General features: G+C 40.9%; 1 protein-coding gene across 1 annotated transcript in view; it reads left to right on the top strand.

Annotated features, from left to right (window-relative positions):
- LOC103477833 (forkhead box protein O3-like) overlaps positions 1-8389 on the top strand; it is a 35443-nt gene extending 27054 nt beyond the window's left edge. The window contains exon 2 of the mRNA XM_008431136.2: positions 6044-8389. Within this exon, the coding sequence (XP_008429358.1) occupies positions 6044-7720 (1677 nt within the window). The 3' untranslated portion in view covers positions 7721-8389. The remainder of the gene's footprint in view (positions 1-6043) is intronic.
- The last annotated feature ends 6230 nt before the right edge of the window (positions 8390-14619 follow it).

Genomic DNA, 14619 nt, shown 5'->3' with positions numbered 1-14619 from the left:
ATGTATGTATGTATGTATGTATGTATGTATGTATGTATGTATGTATGTATGTATGTATGTATGTATGTATGTGTGTGTGTATGTATGTATGTATGCGTGTGTGTGTGTGTGTGTGTGTGTGCGTGCGTGTGTAGGGGTGTGTGTGTGTGTGGGTGTTAGGGTGTAACTCATTGGTTCACTTAACAGTGGATTAGATTTTTGAATTTGCACAACGGCATCAAAAAGGGGATGCTTCTATGTTTTTAGGTCTGATAATGTTTTGGAAATTATCCCAACAGACTCACTGTCAGTAGCAAAAGTTGCTCAACTGACAAACAGGGACAAGTTAAACAGCACTCAGGTAATAATGTTGTCCTTTAATAACCACTAACGTAGCGCTACATCGCTCAGGTATGATAATTTCCATTTTATGTGCTTTAAATTGCTCAAGCCAGCCAAAACAGGAAAGATGAGTGGCTAAAACTTAAACTACCACCATTTTAAAAATCGTGTTGCTATTTTTAAAAACCTTACTGTGCCATAGTATCTTTTCGCAACAGGTCAGAATTATCAAGGACAATAATTCCACAGAATTCAAGCTTATTATTGTCCAATTCCCTCCATCAGTCTGATTCTAACTGCAGCTCTGTATAAGATGACACAAATAAGACCCAAATATTTTTTTGTTATTTTTATTTTACAGCTGCTTTGTGTAACATAACTGTTGCAACCACTCATCAGTATTACAACAGTAATGCACGGAGATTCATGTATTTCCTAATCCCAGGTTTGTTTCTTTCCCAATGAGGAACACAATGTGTCTTGCATGCCAATGCAGTCGTGACCAGCGCTGTGGAGGCGATGATGGCATGTGGCAGAGAAGTAACTGTTTCTCACCTCCTAATAAAAGAGACTCCTTTTTAATCTTTTCAATTTGATTGCGTTCCAAAACAGGCCTGTCTACCCATCTGTCTCTCTTAAAGAAGCCTCCTAAAGGGATTTTAATCATCTGGCTCTGGGCTTCTCAGGCAAATAACTACATCTCTCTCTTTTCCTCTTTCATGCACTACCTCTCATACACACACAGTCAATTTCAAATTTTATTTCTTGTACTCACTGTCAAAGGTTTGCTTGTCTTTTCTCTTTGATACACCGTATCAGCAGAGCCTCATCGTGCCATATCTGCGCCGCCATCAAGGCCCTACAGTCACATTTTAAGTCCCCCCTCAGACACGTGAAATTGCCCCAACTCTGTCCCTTTTAATCCACACGGCTTCAAATTCTTTATTTTCCTTCAAAGGGACAACTCAAGCCGTAACATCAATCACGGAAAGCGAATATTTAGCTGGCGCTAATTTCCACCAATAGCCTGGAGACAGGCTTAGCTGACAAAACTCATTCCTGTGCTGAACAAAACTGCTTGTGTTGAAATCTCCCCTCCCCCTGATCCCTCCTGCCTTCTGCACGGGCAAAAACAGCATCACAATAAACACAGTTAGTGCTTCTGTTACTCCCCGTTGATTTAGGCTTATCAAATGAATGTGCACCATGGAGGGATACCCTTTGACAATACATAATGGATCCATTCTGCATGAAATGGTTTGGTAATACCAGTCGAGTGTGGCAAACGGCTTTACCCGGTGCCACTACAAGAACAGCTGCTGTGTTCTTAGCTGGGCAAGCGCACCGCACTGTTTCACCCTTGAGGTTGTTTGAATCGGGTGAGTGGTTTCTTTTTGCCCGTTCCCAGACTCCATTCACACTTCTTGGTTTCTCACTAGGTTCTGTTTGAATGAATGCACATTTGCCACAAGTTGAATCTTCTAAACCATTTGACCCGTTTCCTTGCCCCTCTCTGTGTGAGCGGGAAAAAACCCAGTGGATACTAACAGAGGCCTAATAAAGGGGGATGGGCATTTTGAGGGCACTTCTTTTGTATAGTTTGGAGGGGGCCCCTTGTGGTACCTCCTATTCCCACCCCTTTATGCACAGCACCCTCCACCACAGCTGAACCCATGCCAGTCAATCAAGTTGCTTCAGATGAATCAATGGGCACTATAACAAACCCTGACCAAACCCCCCACCGCCGCCCCATCTACTCATATTTTCTCCCAACTCACACTTGGAGTGGGGGAAAGAAGGGTGTGTGTTGGGCATGAAGCCGAAGTGGCCAAGTGGGCACTGTCAGTTAACAGACAAGCTGGTGACGGTTAGGCATTGTTATGAGAACAGTGAGGTTTATTGAGCACCCCTACTGCCTTCATAATGCCGGTGGATTGTGTACTTCAATCAGACCTTGATGTGTGCTAAGCTCCAACTCTGATAGCCATTAAACTTCATTGATTCTCACCACTAAAGAGCCTCTGCAGTGCCTGAATTAAACTGAGTTTGAATGTTTAAGAAGAAAACGAGAACAGGGAAGTAGTTGATCGGTGTTACAGGATTTGCAAGAGATGGATTTTAACGAGGATGCTCAGGATAAATAATCACGGTTTCTAAACAGTCTTAAAAAGTCAGAAAATATATTCAATTCAACTGAAGTATTTTTAGGTCTGCAGAAGAAGGACAGAAAGTAAAACATTTTTATTTCCTTACTTGGATACATATTGAGGGGTCATATACATACATACATACGTACGTACATACATACATACATACATACGTACATACATACATACATACGTACATACATACATACGTACGTACATACATACATACGTACATACATACATACATACATACATACATACATACATACATACATACATACATACATACATACATACATACATACATACATACATACATACATACNTACATACATACATACATACATACATACATACATACATACATACATACATACATACATACATACATACATACATACATACATACATACATACATACACCTAGAAATTATGATAGATTTGATTTTTCCATTTGTACACATATTTTGGAAATTAGCTCTTAAAATCTGTGGTATTTTTTATTTGAAAAATTGTTTGCAAGACCCAAAATACCTCAAATCTGTTCATGTGCAACCTTTGTTCCATCTATTTTAGTACAATTTCCTTCTTTTAAGTTACAAAAGCCCTTCCAGCATCTCCTTCAACCTGCCTGTTGTGGAAAAGTGTCAGCATGTCAGACTTGTTTTTAAAGACCCTAAGCTTTTAATCTGAGGACAAAGAATCCCATCCTCTTATTTCGTATCTATTATCTAAATATCTAAATCAGCTATTGGGATTTTAAAGACTTAATGAGAGTTGAACCCAAGCTGATTCTGCTACATCCTCGAAACCCTTGTTCACCTTAATTGGCTTTGATTGCCCTGTAAGCCATTACGCTTTACCTCTTTTGCTTTATGGCCAAATTAAGTTAGTTGTGATTGAAGACTGATGAGGGTGGATGTGCCTGATTGATGAAAAAAAAAAGAAAAGTAACAGATCTACTTATGACTCCATCTGTTCATTCCAGTATTAGGGGACCAAGCAGTGCATCTTTCTGCATAAGCTTTGCCACTGGTTCATTCATTATTTAGAGCCCTCTCCAACAGGCCCATTGTATTAAAGGGGTATGATTTGAATAGGAAGTAGCTTCTTGGGCCCAAGCGTGTGATGTGTGTGTTCCTCTGTCATTGTATGTTTCTGTGGGCTTCATTCGTCTGTCTCGGCAAGCCAGGGGGCTGAAAAAGAATTTCCATTTTATGAATATTTAATACATAATAAAGTTTTCAATTTTATTCTGTTCAAGCTGTAGGGGTAAAAAAAATGTGACAAAGCCAACCCTCAAGGACAGAGTACAGAATAAAGGTGGTTGATTTGATGGAAGCATCAAAAATATGGTTAACACCGGCTTGCTGCTTTATCATCGACTGTAATATACAAAAACATTAGTACCACCTTACGTTGACATCCTATAAGGGTTTTATGTCGTCCTTTTTTCTGCACTTTATGGACTCCTCTTATGCAGCATTACTATAGGATCATAGTACAACCACCCTGTCCGTTGCCTCTGAGTTGACCTGGCATAGCTTTGTGTGAGACACCCAGCTGGGAGTGCCTCTGAATCAACTTGGGATTAGCCCAGGATTGTCTGGGATTACTCAGGGATGGAGGGGGATTAGCAATGACTGCCTGTTTCGGGGGTGTGAGGACTTCAGGCTGGCCAAATTGCCCCTGACTCAGAGAGCAGAATGTGAACGGAACCACACCCACGGCGGAACCACCTGCAACCTGAGCTATTCTTAGATTCCTGAACATGATCGCACACAAAAACAGGATGTTTTGGGGACAAGAAATTTGTTGGCATTTATGTAACAGATTTCCGGCAGCCAGTTATGATCATGGTGTTGATGCCATGGCTGGCCACCATCCGAAATCTCTCAAATCTCTCTAGCAGGTGGATTCATCAGATAAAGAGGGTTTGGGATGACAAATCCCTTCAAGTTCAGTGGGGCTGCTCTTCTTTTACAGAGGGATAAATCGAGATTTGAATCGGACAGGTCACACAGAGTGGCAACGCGAAGTGCTTCGGTTCTCTGAAAGATGTCCCATTTACAACCGGCTTACATATGTTTTAATTTAGGCATGCATGGGGCTTGGTGGGGGGATGATTTGGAGTGGTATGATAGGTGGATGATCCAGAGATCGAGACAGGGAGCTGGCGCGGCACGTAGAGAAGCCGTCAGATGCAGGGAGCGGGCATCCCCTGCGGACCTGCACTGCCAAGATGAAAGGCTGCTTAGTGTTGGAGCAGCAGCATCAAACAGCCGCTTCCTCTTGCATCCTTTCCCCATCCCCCCCCCGCTCTCCCTCCATTTCTCTCTCTCTAACTCTCTTGACTCTCACCACAATATGATATAGTTACGCTGCTTCACGTTTACCAGGTTGCCATGGTTACCCAATGCCGGAGGTGTCACAGCAAGATAACCCAAGGAGGCATTCACAGATCACCTGAATTCAGCTTGCCTCCTATTTATGTGTTTTTCCTCACAGCAATTTGATTTATTTGTTTCCCCGCCGAGCAGTTCCATGTGAATACAAATAATCTGCAACATAATAGAGATAGTCGAAGAGTTAGAACCTCTCAATTGGAAATAATCCATTGCACAAGTATATTCTCAAACAAAAAATGCTTTTGTTTGATATTTTCCTGCTTAATAGTCTAAACGGCTCATAGAAACTATGAGCAGAACTGCGACAACAACAGCAGTCTTTGAGATGCAAATGATAATGAAAAAAATACACTTGATTTTATGAATTACTGAGCCATTGACTGTACTTGCAGGCATAAAGGATAATGGGAAAGTAATTGGTGGCACACTTTCTAATTGAAAGGATGGAGATTGAACGCAGAGGTGGAAAATGACTTATGTTCAAAGAAGTGTGTAACATAAGAAAAAGGAAAATCTAGACAAGTTGAAATATGTAGCACTTGGTAACAAAAGAGAAAGCAAGACTCTGAAAGGCTGCGATAAAGACGAAACAAGGGAGGGGAAGAGAGATAGGCATTGAAGGTTGATGTCAGAGGGTTGGATACATCCATTAGCCTTCCTTGCTCCTGGCTCAGTCTTGCAATACGCCCTCCCTCTCCTCCCAATTCAAGCTAGAAGAGCAAAAGAGACAGGGCTGGCACAAAGCCAGACTGGCACCAACTTCAAACATAGAGTAAGATCAACCTCGGCGGCTTACATCAGCCCAGTTGAAGGAAGAAATAGAAGAGGACAGATGGATTGATGAGAATGAAAGTGCGAGAATTGATGTGCAGAAAGAGAATCTCTCAAGACTGAGTCTCAGGTCACTTCAGGTTGGATGAGGCTGACACGAGACTTGCCTCATGCCAGTTGAGGCTGTCCTATGAATTTAATACTTTTGAGATGGCTCTTATGATTAGGCATGTTGACTGGAAAAATACCTCTGTATATTTTATTTGCAAGCAAAAACTGCCTCAACATCTATGCTCATAAAAGAACAATATTGTAGATAAATGGAAATGTACTGTAAGTAAATTACTGTTTAATTTGATATTTTACTCACTTCCTCTCTTTCATCTGTCTTTGCAGAACTCCATTCGACATAACCTTTCCCTCCACACTCGATTCATCCGGGTGCAAAATGAAGGAACAGGGAAGAGTTCCTGGTGGATGCTAAACCCAGACGGAGGAAAAATGGGAAAAGCCCCAAGGCGACGGGCGGTCTCCATGGACAATAGCACTAAATACTTAAAAAGCAAAGGCAGGATCAGAGGCAAGAGAGTAGGCCGTCCTGGGATTGGAGCAGGATCTGCTGTAGGGGGCCTTCAAAGCTCCCCAGACCATGGTAGTCCATCACGGAAAGCCCTCCCAGGCCCAGGAGTTGCTTCTGGGACAGATGGAGAGTTTGACGCTTGGACTGACCTCCATTCTAGGGCTAGTTCATCAGCTTCCACCTTAAGTGGACGTCTCTCACCTATCCTAGCAGAGGGAGAACCAGAGGAACCAGAAGAAGGTGGTCTATCCTGTTCTGCCTCCCCTCACCTTTATCCATCACCAACCAGTGCCCGCTCGCCATCAATGGGGGCAGGAAATCACTGTCCTCCACTTGAACAGCTGCCTCAACTGGCTAACCTAGCAGGTGCCATAAGTTTAGATGAGCAGATGATGGAGGAGAGTTATCATCATCATTGTCCACAGCAACATCAACAACATCCTGTTGTTGGCCGAAATAAGCACCAAACTCCTGTGTATCATTACAACTCTGGAATGAAGGGGCAGGTCTCCTATGGTGGAGGAGTCTACAACACAACAGGGATGGGTATTCTTCGTCACCACTCACCAATGCAGACCATTCAGGAGAACAAGGCTACCAGTTTTTCTGGAACCATGCGGGCATACTCGAGTACAAATGCACTGCAGAGTTTACTGACAGGAGGTTCTGCTGTGCAACAGTACGGTTCTAAAGACCTGATGCTGGGACAGGAGAGGGAAGGCCATCCTATGTTAGGTCAAGCGAGTAATGGAGTAGGACCCAACCACCACAGCCACCATCCTGTGCACCACAATGGAATTCATAACCATAATAGAACTCACAGCCACACCACTGGTCATAATCACAACAGTGTAAGCAACCACAACCCACCTCACAGCCTTGCTCACAATGGTCACAATCTCAGCCGGAGCCACACCCACACACCGCCACGAGCGGCGGCTCTGACCCCGTGTGGAAACAGCAATCAGCTACAGACTTACAATCACAAAGCTCCCTACTTGTACAGTCCCCCATCCCATGCTCACCTTCCTGCTTCTACAACCCTCCCCCCTAACCCAGCGGGAATGCTTGGCATGCCTCAGGATTCCTGTCACGTGGCTTCCACCCCACACCCCCGTCACAGTCATTACCCAGACTCACAACACCAGGGCTTGGCTAACGGACCCTACCATCATGGCCAGGGAATGGGTAACGGCAGTGTTGGTAGTAGCTACCATGGCTATCACCAGCCTTACCCTCATGACAGATTACCAGCTGACTTAGACATTGACATGTTTCATGGTAGCTTGGACTGTGATGTGGAGTCCATCCTCCTACATGACATTATGGACTCAGGGGAGGAGATGGATTTTAACTTTGACTGCTCCCTTGCTCAGGGGGTTGGGATTGGAATGGGAATGGGAATGGGTGTGACTATGGGCATGGGAATGGGGATGAGTGGTCTGGCCGGTCCACAGCAGGCCCACAGCAACCAGAGCTGGGTACCTGGCTGAACTGAAAAACAAAACCAGGACTGCGATCCAACTTTTGAAGCACTGTGCCCTACCATGACATTCCTGGCTGTGAACAAAGCCTATAGGACCAAGCAACCCCACCCTATCTTTTTTTGTTGTCTTACTCTATCACCCCTACTCTGTTTAATCCCCTTCTTACTGAGAGATCTACTTCATGTCAGATTAATTTTTTTTTTCTTGAATCAGCTGTACTGTGATGACAATCTCTCAGCTGTGCTTGCCCGGCATCGCTTCTCATTTACCATGAGAACTGAACTCTGAATGCACTTTATTGCAAGTGGGTCACATCTCACGGTGCAATGCCTTCACAGAGCAGCTCAGGCAGAGCTTGGCTTGTTTTCTAAGGTGCATGCAACATTTGACAGGAACAAGCAAGGAACACAACTAATGAAAGCGTCAGAAGTAGGAACTAAAAAGCTGGATTTTTTTCTGGTGCGGCAGAGACTAATTTACAAATTTCTACTAATGTTGATTGGATGCTTGATTACAGTGATTCTGTATTGGGGTGCAAAATGTACTTCTCTAAACTTTCATAATTTCTTACCATATTTAAAAGATGAGTTCTGACAGTGATTAATTTGACTTTTTTTTAATTATGGTTAAAATTTATTTCAAATAAAATTATTACACATGCAAATTCAGAAATTCTAATTGATTTTTCTTCTGCAGCCATGTTAGTTTTATTTTTCTACGTTACGTTACGAAGGTTGGATTTTTTTCTTGAATGTAACATGTAAAGACAGCATTGTCATTGGTTACTAAAGACTGTCATCATATCATTAAACGCATGCCATCATTAGTGGCAAGCATGCAATTTGGCAAATTACACATTTTTTTATTACCTTGCTTCACCTGCGCTTCTTGAACCGGTTTGTCTCTCCCCTGTCTCTGTCTGGTTTTGCAGACAAAGTGACCATTCCTCACACCAAGCCATTAATGTGGCTTGATTGAAATTCAGCATCTTGCTTTTAATCTCCAAAGTGATGCAGAGGCAATGTGTCATTATTGAGAATTTAACGTGTTGTCCTTCCTTGCTTACCCCCAGCTGTCTTTAGCATAATGCACCAGGAGCGTTCAGACAAAACGGTGATTAACTTTATGTCACTCTGCCTGCCGCTCTGCTCTGAGAAGGGGCAATGTCACTGTCCACTTCCCCGCTCAAAGAGGGTAAATAATACAGAGAACAAAGCCTGTTGTTGCAGTGGGATCAGTTAGTCTCAGTTTTTATGCTCTTTGGATCAATGTGTCTGAAAAACAGTAGTGTACTCACATCGTAAATGATCTTCATCATCTGTGTTATGTTCCTTTGTTTTCAAATCTAATAACCTGATGTTCAATCTGTCAAACAGGTGCAAAGGGAAATATTTAAAGGACAGGTATGGATTTTTGAATTAAGGTTCTGCTAAAAGGTTAACTAACTTCGAAAAACATACGTGAAATATATAACTGTCTTAGCATCTCCATTAAGCCTAAATCAAGATTAGTTGAGCCTAGAGGATCAAGCTAATTTCTAGTCCAAAGTGGACTTATTTTGTCTTGAAACAAAACCTTTGATCTGAATAATGTGCAAACTCCATTTTAATAGACCTTTAGACTATTGTCACGTTTGCATTGGACAGTTGTTGGGACTTACAAGGGAAATGATGGTAGGTGGTGTGCCACCAATGATCTTCCTTTTATAGAACAGAGTGGAACGTAAATTGCTTTTCTTCAGAGTAACCACCTAACAGAATGTGTAAAAGGCAATAAAATAGTTTTCACTTGAACCACTATAATGTTTTTTGCTTTTTACACTTATCTTGTGTCTTAAACATTTACTCTTACCAGAAATGCTTTATAGCTTCTGTTCTCAGTATGTGCACAGGAAGATAATTTGTGGTGCATTGCCTCCCACCTGTTTTTTGTAAAAGTCGCTCAATGCAAACATGACAGTGACAGATGTTTCTAAAGGTGGCATGGAGGTGGTGTGGGGAAAGAGGGGTGAGAATGATATACGTGAGTTAATACACCAAGATTTGACAGAAGCCTTGCCAAATTTCAGACATGGTATGTTGTTTCCATTAAATATAGGGTGACTTTATTTGCTTATCTAACCTTAATTTAACCAAATGAGCTACTTTTTTTTACAGGGGTGTCCTGTCATAATAATTGCAGGTACAAGAAACTCATTATAAACAATAGACATTTGATTATTGGCCAACAATTTGGCACGCCAGTTTGGCAGTAACTGCTAAGTAAATAAATAAATAACAACTGTTGCAATTCACTAAAACTTATGCTTAATGCTCTGAAATTCATACTCTCATTAAATTATGTTCATTAGATCTTTCTGGTGAGGCAGGGTGATTAACGGGTCTAGCCAATGTGTTAAAGGTTCATAAAATGAGTGCTTATATTAGACATGTTTTAGACTGAAGATGTCTTAAGTCAGTAGAAGACGGCATTCGTTTTGGTCTCTTTCAAACTACATAGTAGTGTCATGTTACAGGGCCATCTAATCTGGATTAATACCAATAGAACAGTTAATGTTGTGCAGGTAAGACATTAACTGAGTATAAAATTCTAGCAGAGCCACACTTCAAAAAACCTGGATTACTTCTTTTCAAAACAAGCAGTCTGAGTGGCTATCATAAAGAATGAGGTCAAAATGCCACACAATCATCCACAACTAGTTTCTGTGTGTTTATTCTGTTGTCTTGTAGTTGTTGTTGTATTGTTTGAAATCTAAGGGGCAGACAATGACAGGACTTGAAACATCATAGTGTATGAATTGAATCCATTGGTAAAATGATGTTGGTATAGTGCAGTATGACCTTCCCAAGATCCAATGCCATCCGCCCCTCCCATATGTGCTTTGCTCAGTCGTTTTGTTGGTGAGGGGCGTGTCTGCAACTTGGTTTACCACTGGTCTTGAGAGAGCTAAAGAGAACAGGATACACCTCTGCTCAAGATACCCCAAGAAGACTCCACTTTCTGCTCCAAGCACTCATACAAAAAAAGAAACACATTGTAAGGAGATGGAGGGTGGAGTAGGTGTTATTTTTGCAGCCAAAGGTCAAGCATGGCACAGACTATCAGACCCAATATTGAGGTAAATTACATTTCTTTCAGGCCTTTTAGTTGCGCTGGTTCCAGTTAATCTTTGTGGAAAATGCGTGGAATTTTATAAGTACTCCGACCTCAAAAAGCAGTTATGTTCTATTCTGTGCTACAGATGTTTAGCAATCCCCTGCTATTGGAAAGAGAGCTATATATGATGTCTAATTTTCTTATATTTATTTATGAAAGAGATCTGTCTTTGTCATTCCTAATTGTGATTGTTGTACAAGTCCAATGTTGTCCTTTTTCTGTTTTTTTTATTATTATTTTTAAGCTGACCTTCTACTTTTGCCAGTTTTACTGACTTTTATTTTGTAAAAAATCTATATAAATATATATATATAAATATATATAAAATGTACAATAGTTTTTAAGAATCTCAAAAGATTATCAGTTTGCTGTCTATTTCTTTTTTTAAGAGAATGTATCTCATCATCTGGTGACTGTTAAATAAATGAAATTTAAAGAAAAAAAATACTTATTTTTTTCTTGTTCCTTAGTATTCTGAGTCTTAAGTGTTCTTTTAGAACTGTTTTGTGTTTGTCATTAGCCATTTGTATTTTGTGTAGCTACATTTTAATAAAAATATGGCTAAGACAGTAGCCATATGTTATAATATTCTCAAAAATATAATATTTCTATAATATAAGATTCTCAAAATAATATATCTTGAGAATATTTGCAAAAATGTAGAATATTTCATTGACTTATGTCAATCAATCAATCAATCAATCAATCAATCAATCAATCAATCAATCAATCAATCAATCAATCAATCAATCAATCAATCAAATTTTATATGTGTAGCACATTTCAGCAGCAAGGCATATTCCAGCCACACAGTATGAAGAAAATGGATCCTTACACATGCAGGGGAATTGTTTTCACAGAAAGGAAACCTGGATGACTATCATGAGACTTACTCTCAGTGTGCAGGGCATCAGTGAATATCAAGCTGGACAACTTTCAAATCAGCATTCACGATCGTGTAGGCGATAGCTTAAATTTGAGTTGTTGTGAAATGTCAAATTTTTTAAACAACATTCCGGATTTTCATAATCCTGCAGAGTAAGATGAAGAAATGATTAAAATACATCCTGAGTTAATGGAGCTAAGACTTGGTTTCACTTTTGAGTACTAAATTAAACTTTTTAATGATATTCTAATTTATTGAGTTGCACCTGCGTTTCTGACTTGCGCTAATGTACGCTTGCAGGAGATGCATTTGTCGCTTTAAATTTTTTCTTTGTTTTGGCTTGTTTGTCATTTTTAAAACATAAAACATCTCACACAAATATGATGAGTTCTGTCTGTAGTCAAATTTGAGGGTCACTGTGTCATTGTGTGGGTGGCTGTTGGAATAATGACAAAATAGAGAGGATAAAAGTACTGTTGCATGCACTGTGGGAGGCATCTCTTAAATGAAAAGTAAATGGAAATTGGGCGAGTGTGCACGATTAAGACAGAAATACTGAGAGAAAACGAAAAAAACACACATTTTTCTGGATTAGAGGTGTGTGAGTATCATAAGGCTCATGGCCCACAAATCAGTATAGGTTGGCCACAGCTGTCCGGGTCCCATCGGAGGTGTTTTCACAGGAGGAGTCTGGAGCGCAACAGCGCCATACTGCCAGGCCCCAGGGGAGTCTTCGCCTCCATGCACACACACATAAACACGCAGAGATACAGACGCCACGCCAAATGTTTGCGCACATGCATTTGAAAATATCACAAATTCACACATTTGCACAAAGAAGTGCACAGCTTCGTTATAAGACCCAACACGCTTACTCAAACAGATATTTCTCACTTATATGTACACTTTTAATTGACTCCACTTGGCAAATCTTCTCTGTAGGGAAAAAAGTGAGAAGTAGAGAGAAAGAGAACAACAAAGGTGCCGGGAAAAGGCGGCAGGCGGCATTTATTTAAAGCTAAAGATGCCTGACAAAAAAAAAAGAAAACAATTAAATAATTGGTTTTTCATGGGTGTAGGAGGTGGGATGTCTTCAAACACGGTTCAGTGACTTTATGAGATGTTTTGTAATTTCATGGATTTAGACCAGACTTAGTGTGATTGAGTGTAACCCAAAACCCAGAGCCTGGCGTGAGGCCAGAGTCTTGCTTCTCTCTGTCTGTCTCCTGCGAGACGGATTTTAGGGCAGACAGGAAGGCACTTCAGTCCAGGTGCGGTGCCTCGGGGACATTCTGGTCCTCTGCTTCTCATTATGAGAGAGGCAGAGAGAAGCCACGTTACAGTGTCATTATTCATCCATTCAAGCATCTGGAAACAGGTCCTTCCTCAGTTGGTATAGTCCTGCTGTTGCAGAGACCGCCCTTGGAGCTAAGGGCTGGCAGGGGACATTGCTAACTACAAACAGACAGAGCCACCCAGGCAGGACTCCGGGGTACACATGTCCTTGAGTGCTTATGAGGAATCAGCACTTCTCACCTTCCTGCTGCAACGTCAAGAGCTGGCACATCTTAAAAAACATATATTTTGTTCTACAACAAAGTCATCAAAATGACATGCATGTGAAATAAGCTTTTGATTCATAAATATTTGAACACACTTCCATGTGGCCTGTTCATAAATGACTTCCTTGAAGCTCTATCCGTGGTAAAATGCACAGGTTAATCTGACGATCCAAATGGAGGATAATTTCACAGATGATGAAAGGTTTTCCTAAGGATTCAAAGCTCCAAACTGAATAAGGGACAAGTTTAGATGAGAGAGAGTTGAGATGGCTGAACTGTTAAAACTGTGCCACTGGGATTAAAGTAAAGTACAAACAACAAGGGGAACAAAGACTTTTTTTTTTTTTAGCAGAATTTCAGTACTTAACAATATAGAGCACCACATACACCATAGGTTTTGTGCTGTTAAAATCCCTTATCTAGTCTGAATATTTCATTATAAATAAAGCATAAATCAAAATAATAATGCATAATCACCAGTCTCAGAGTCAGAAGACAATTTGTAGCAATGATCAGTAACCATTGTGACTGCTGCCAAAGCAGAGCCTTTCCAATAGTTTTGCGAATGATGAAATTGCGATACTTTTACAGCTATTGCAGATGCAGAAAGTGGAGCTTGCTCACAGCCCTTCTCATAGTTTGCCCTTGAATTTTCCAGGTGTGGCCTGCATTTATATGAAGCCCCAATAAGTCAAAACTGTGTAGAAACACATTTTGCTGCAGTCGCAACTACCAAGTTTTTTGCTGGCAGAAATTAGCTTTGCACATCTACAGACTGAAATTTGTGCCTATTATTCTTTGCATAAGCTGAGTCAGATTGAGCAAACCATTTGCACAACTTTGTGATGGTCCTCTAGGTAACTAGAGCAGAGGTTTTTGTTAAAATGTGAGCACTGTGCAGACTAGCAGTGGATGTGCATTGGCGCGGCATGCTGCAACGGCGAATGATTCAGAAGTGTCGACTCCTGAGTCAAATGACGTGTGCAGCTGACCCAAAAAACATCATGAATAATACTGTATGAGCACACAGTCATTAGTAAGTTTCCCAACTGCTTCCAAGTTTGGTTTGTTCTTAATATTAGTGTCAATAGTTTTTGAAATTTTGAGAAAGCATTCAATTATGAGTTAGAGATTTTTTTTTTTTTTTTTAACCTGTGTGTCTTTGCTTTGCAAATCCAAAAGCATGATCTACAAAACTAGGCAAAAACATTTTACTCAGGTCAATTCATTTTTTCCTACTTAGCACAAGCAGGTGCCCTGTATTGCTTTGCACGGTCAAAACGTGACGCCTAACCTCGCCT

This window comes from Poecilia reticulata, linkage group LG16 (assembly GCF_000633615.1).
Source record: "Poecilia reticulata strain Guanapo linkage group LG16, Guppy_female_1.0+MT, whole genome shotgun sequence".
In the NCBI taxonomy this organism is placed as follows: Eukaryota; Metazoa; Chordata; class Actinopteri; order Cyprinodontiformes; family Poeciliidae; genus Poecilia; species Poecilia reticulata.
This window is presented reverse-complemented; position numbering and strand designations above follow the sequence as displayed.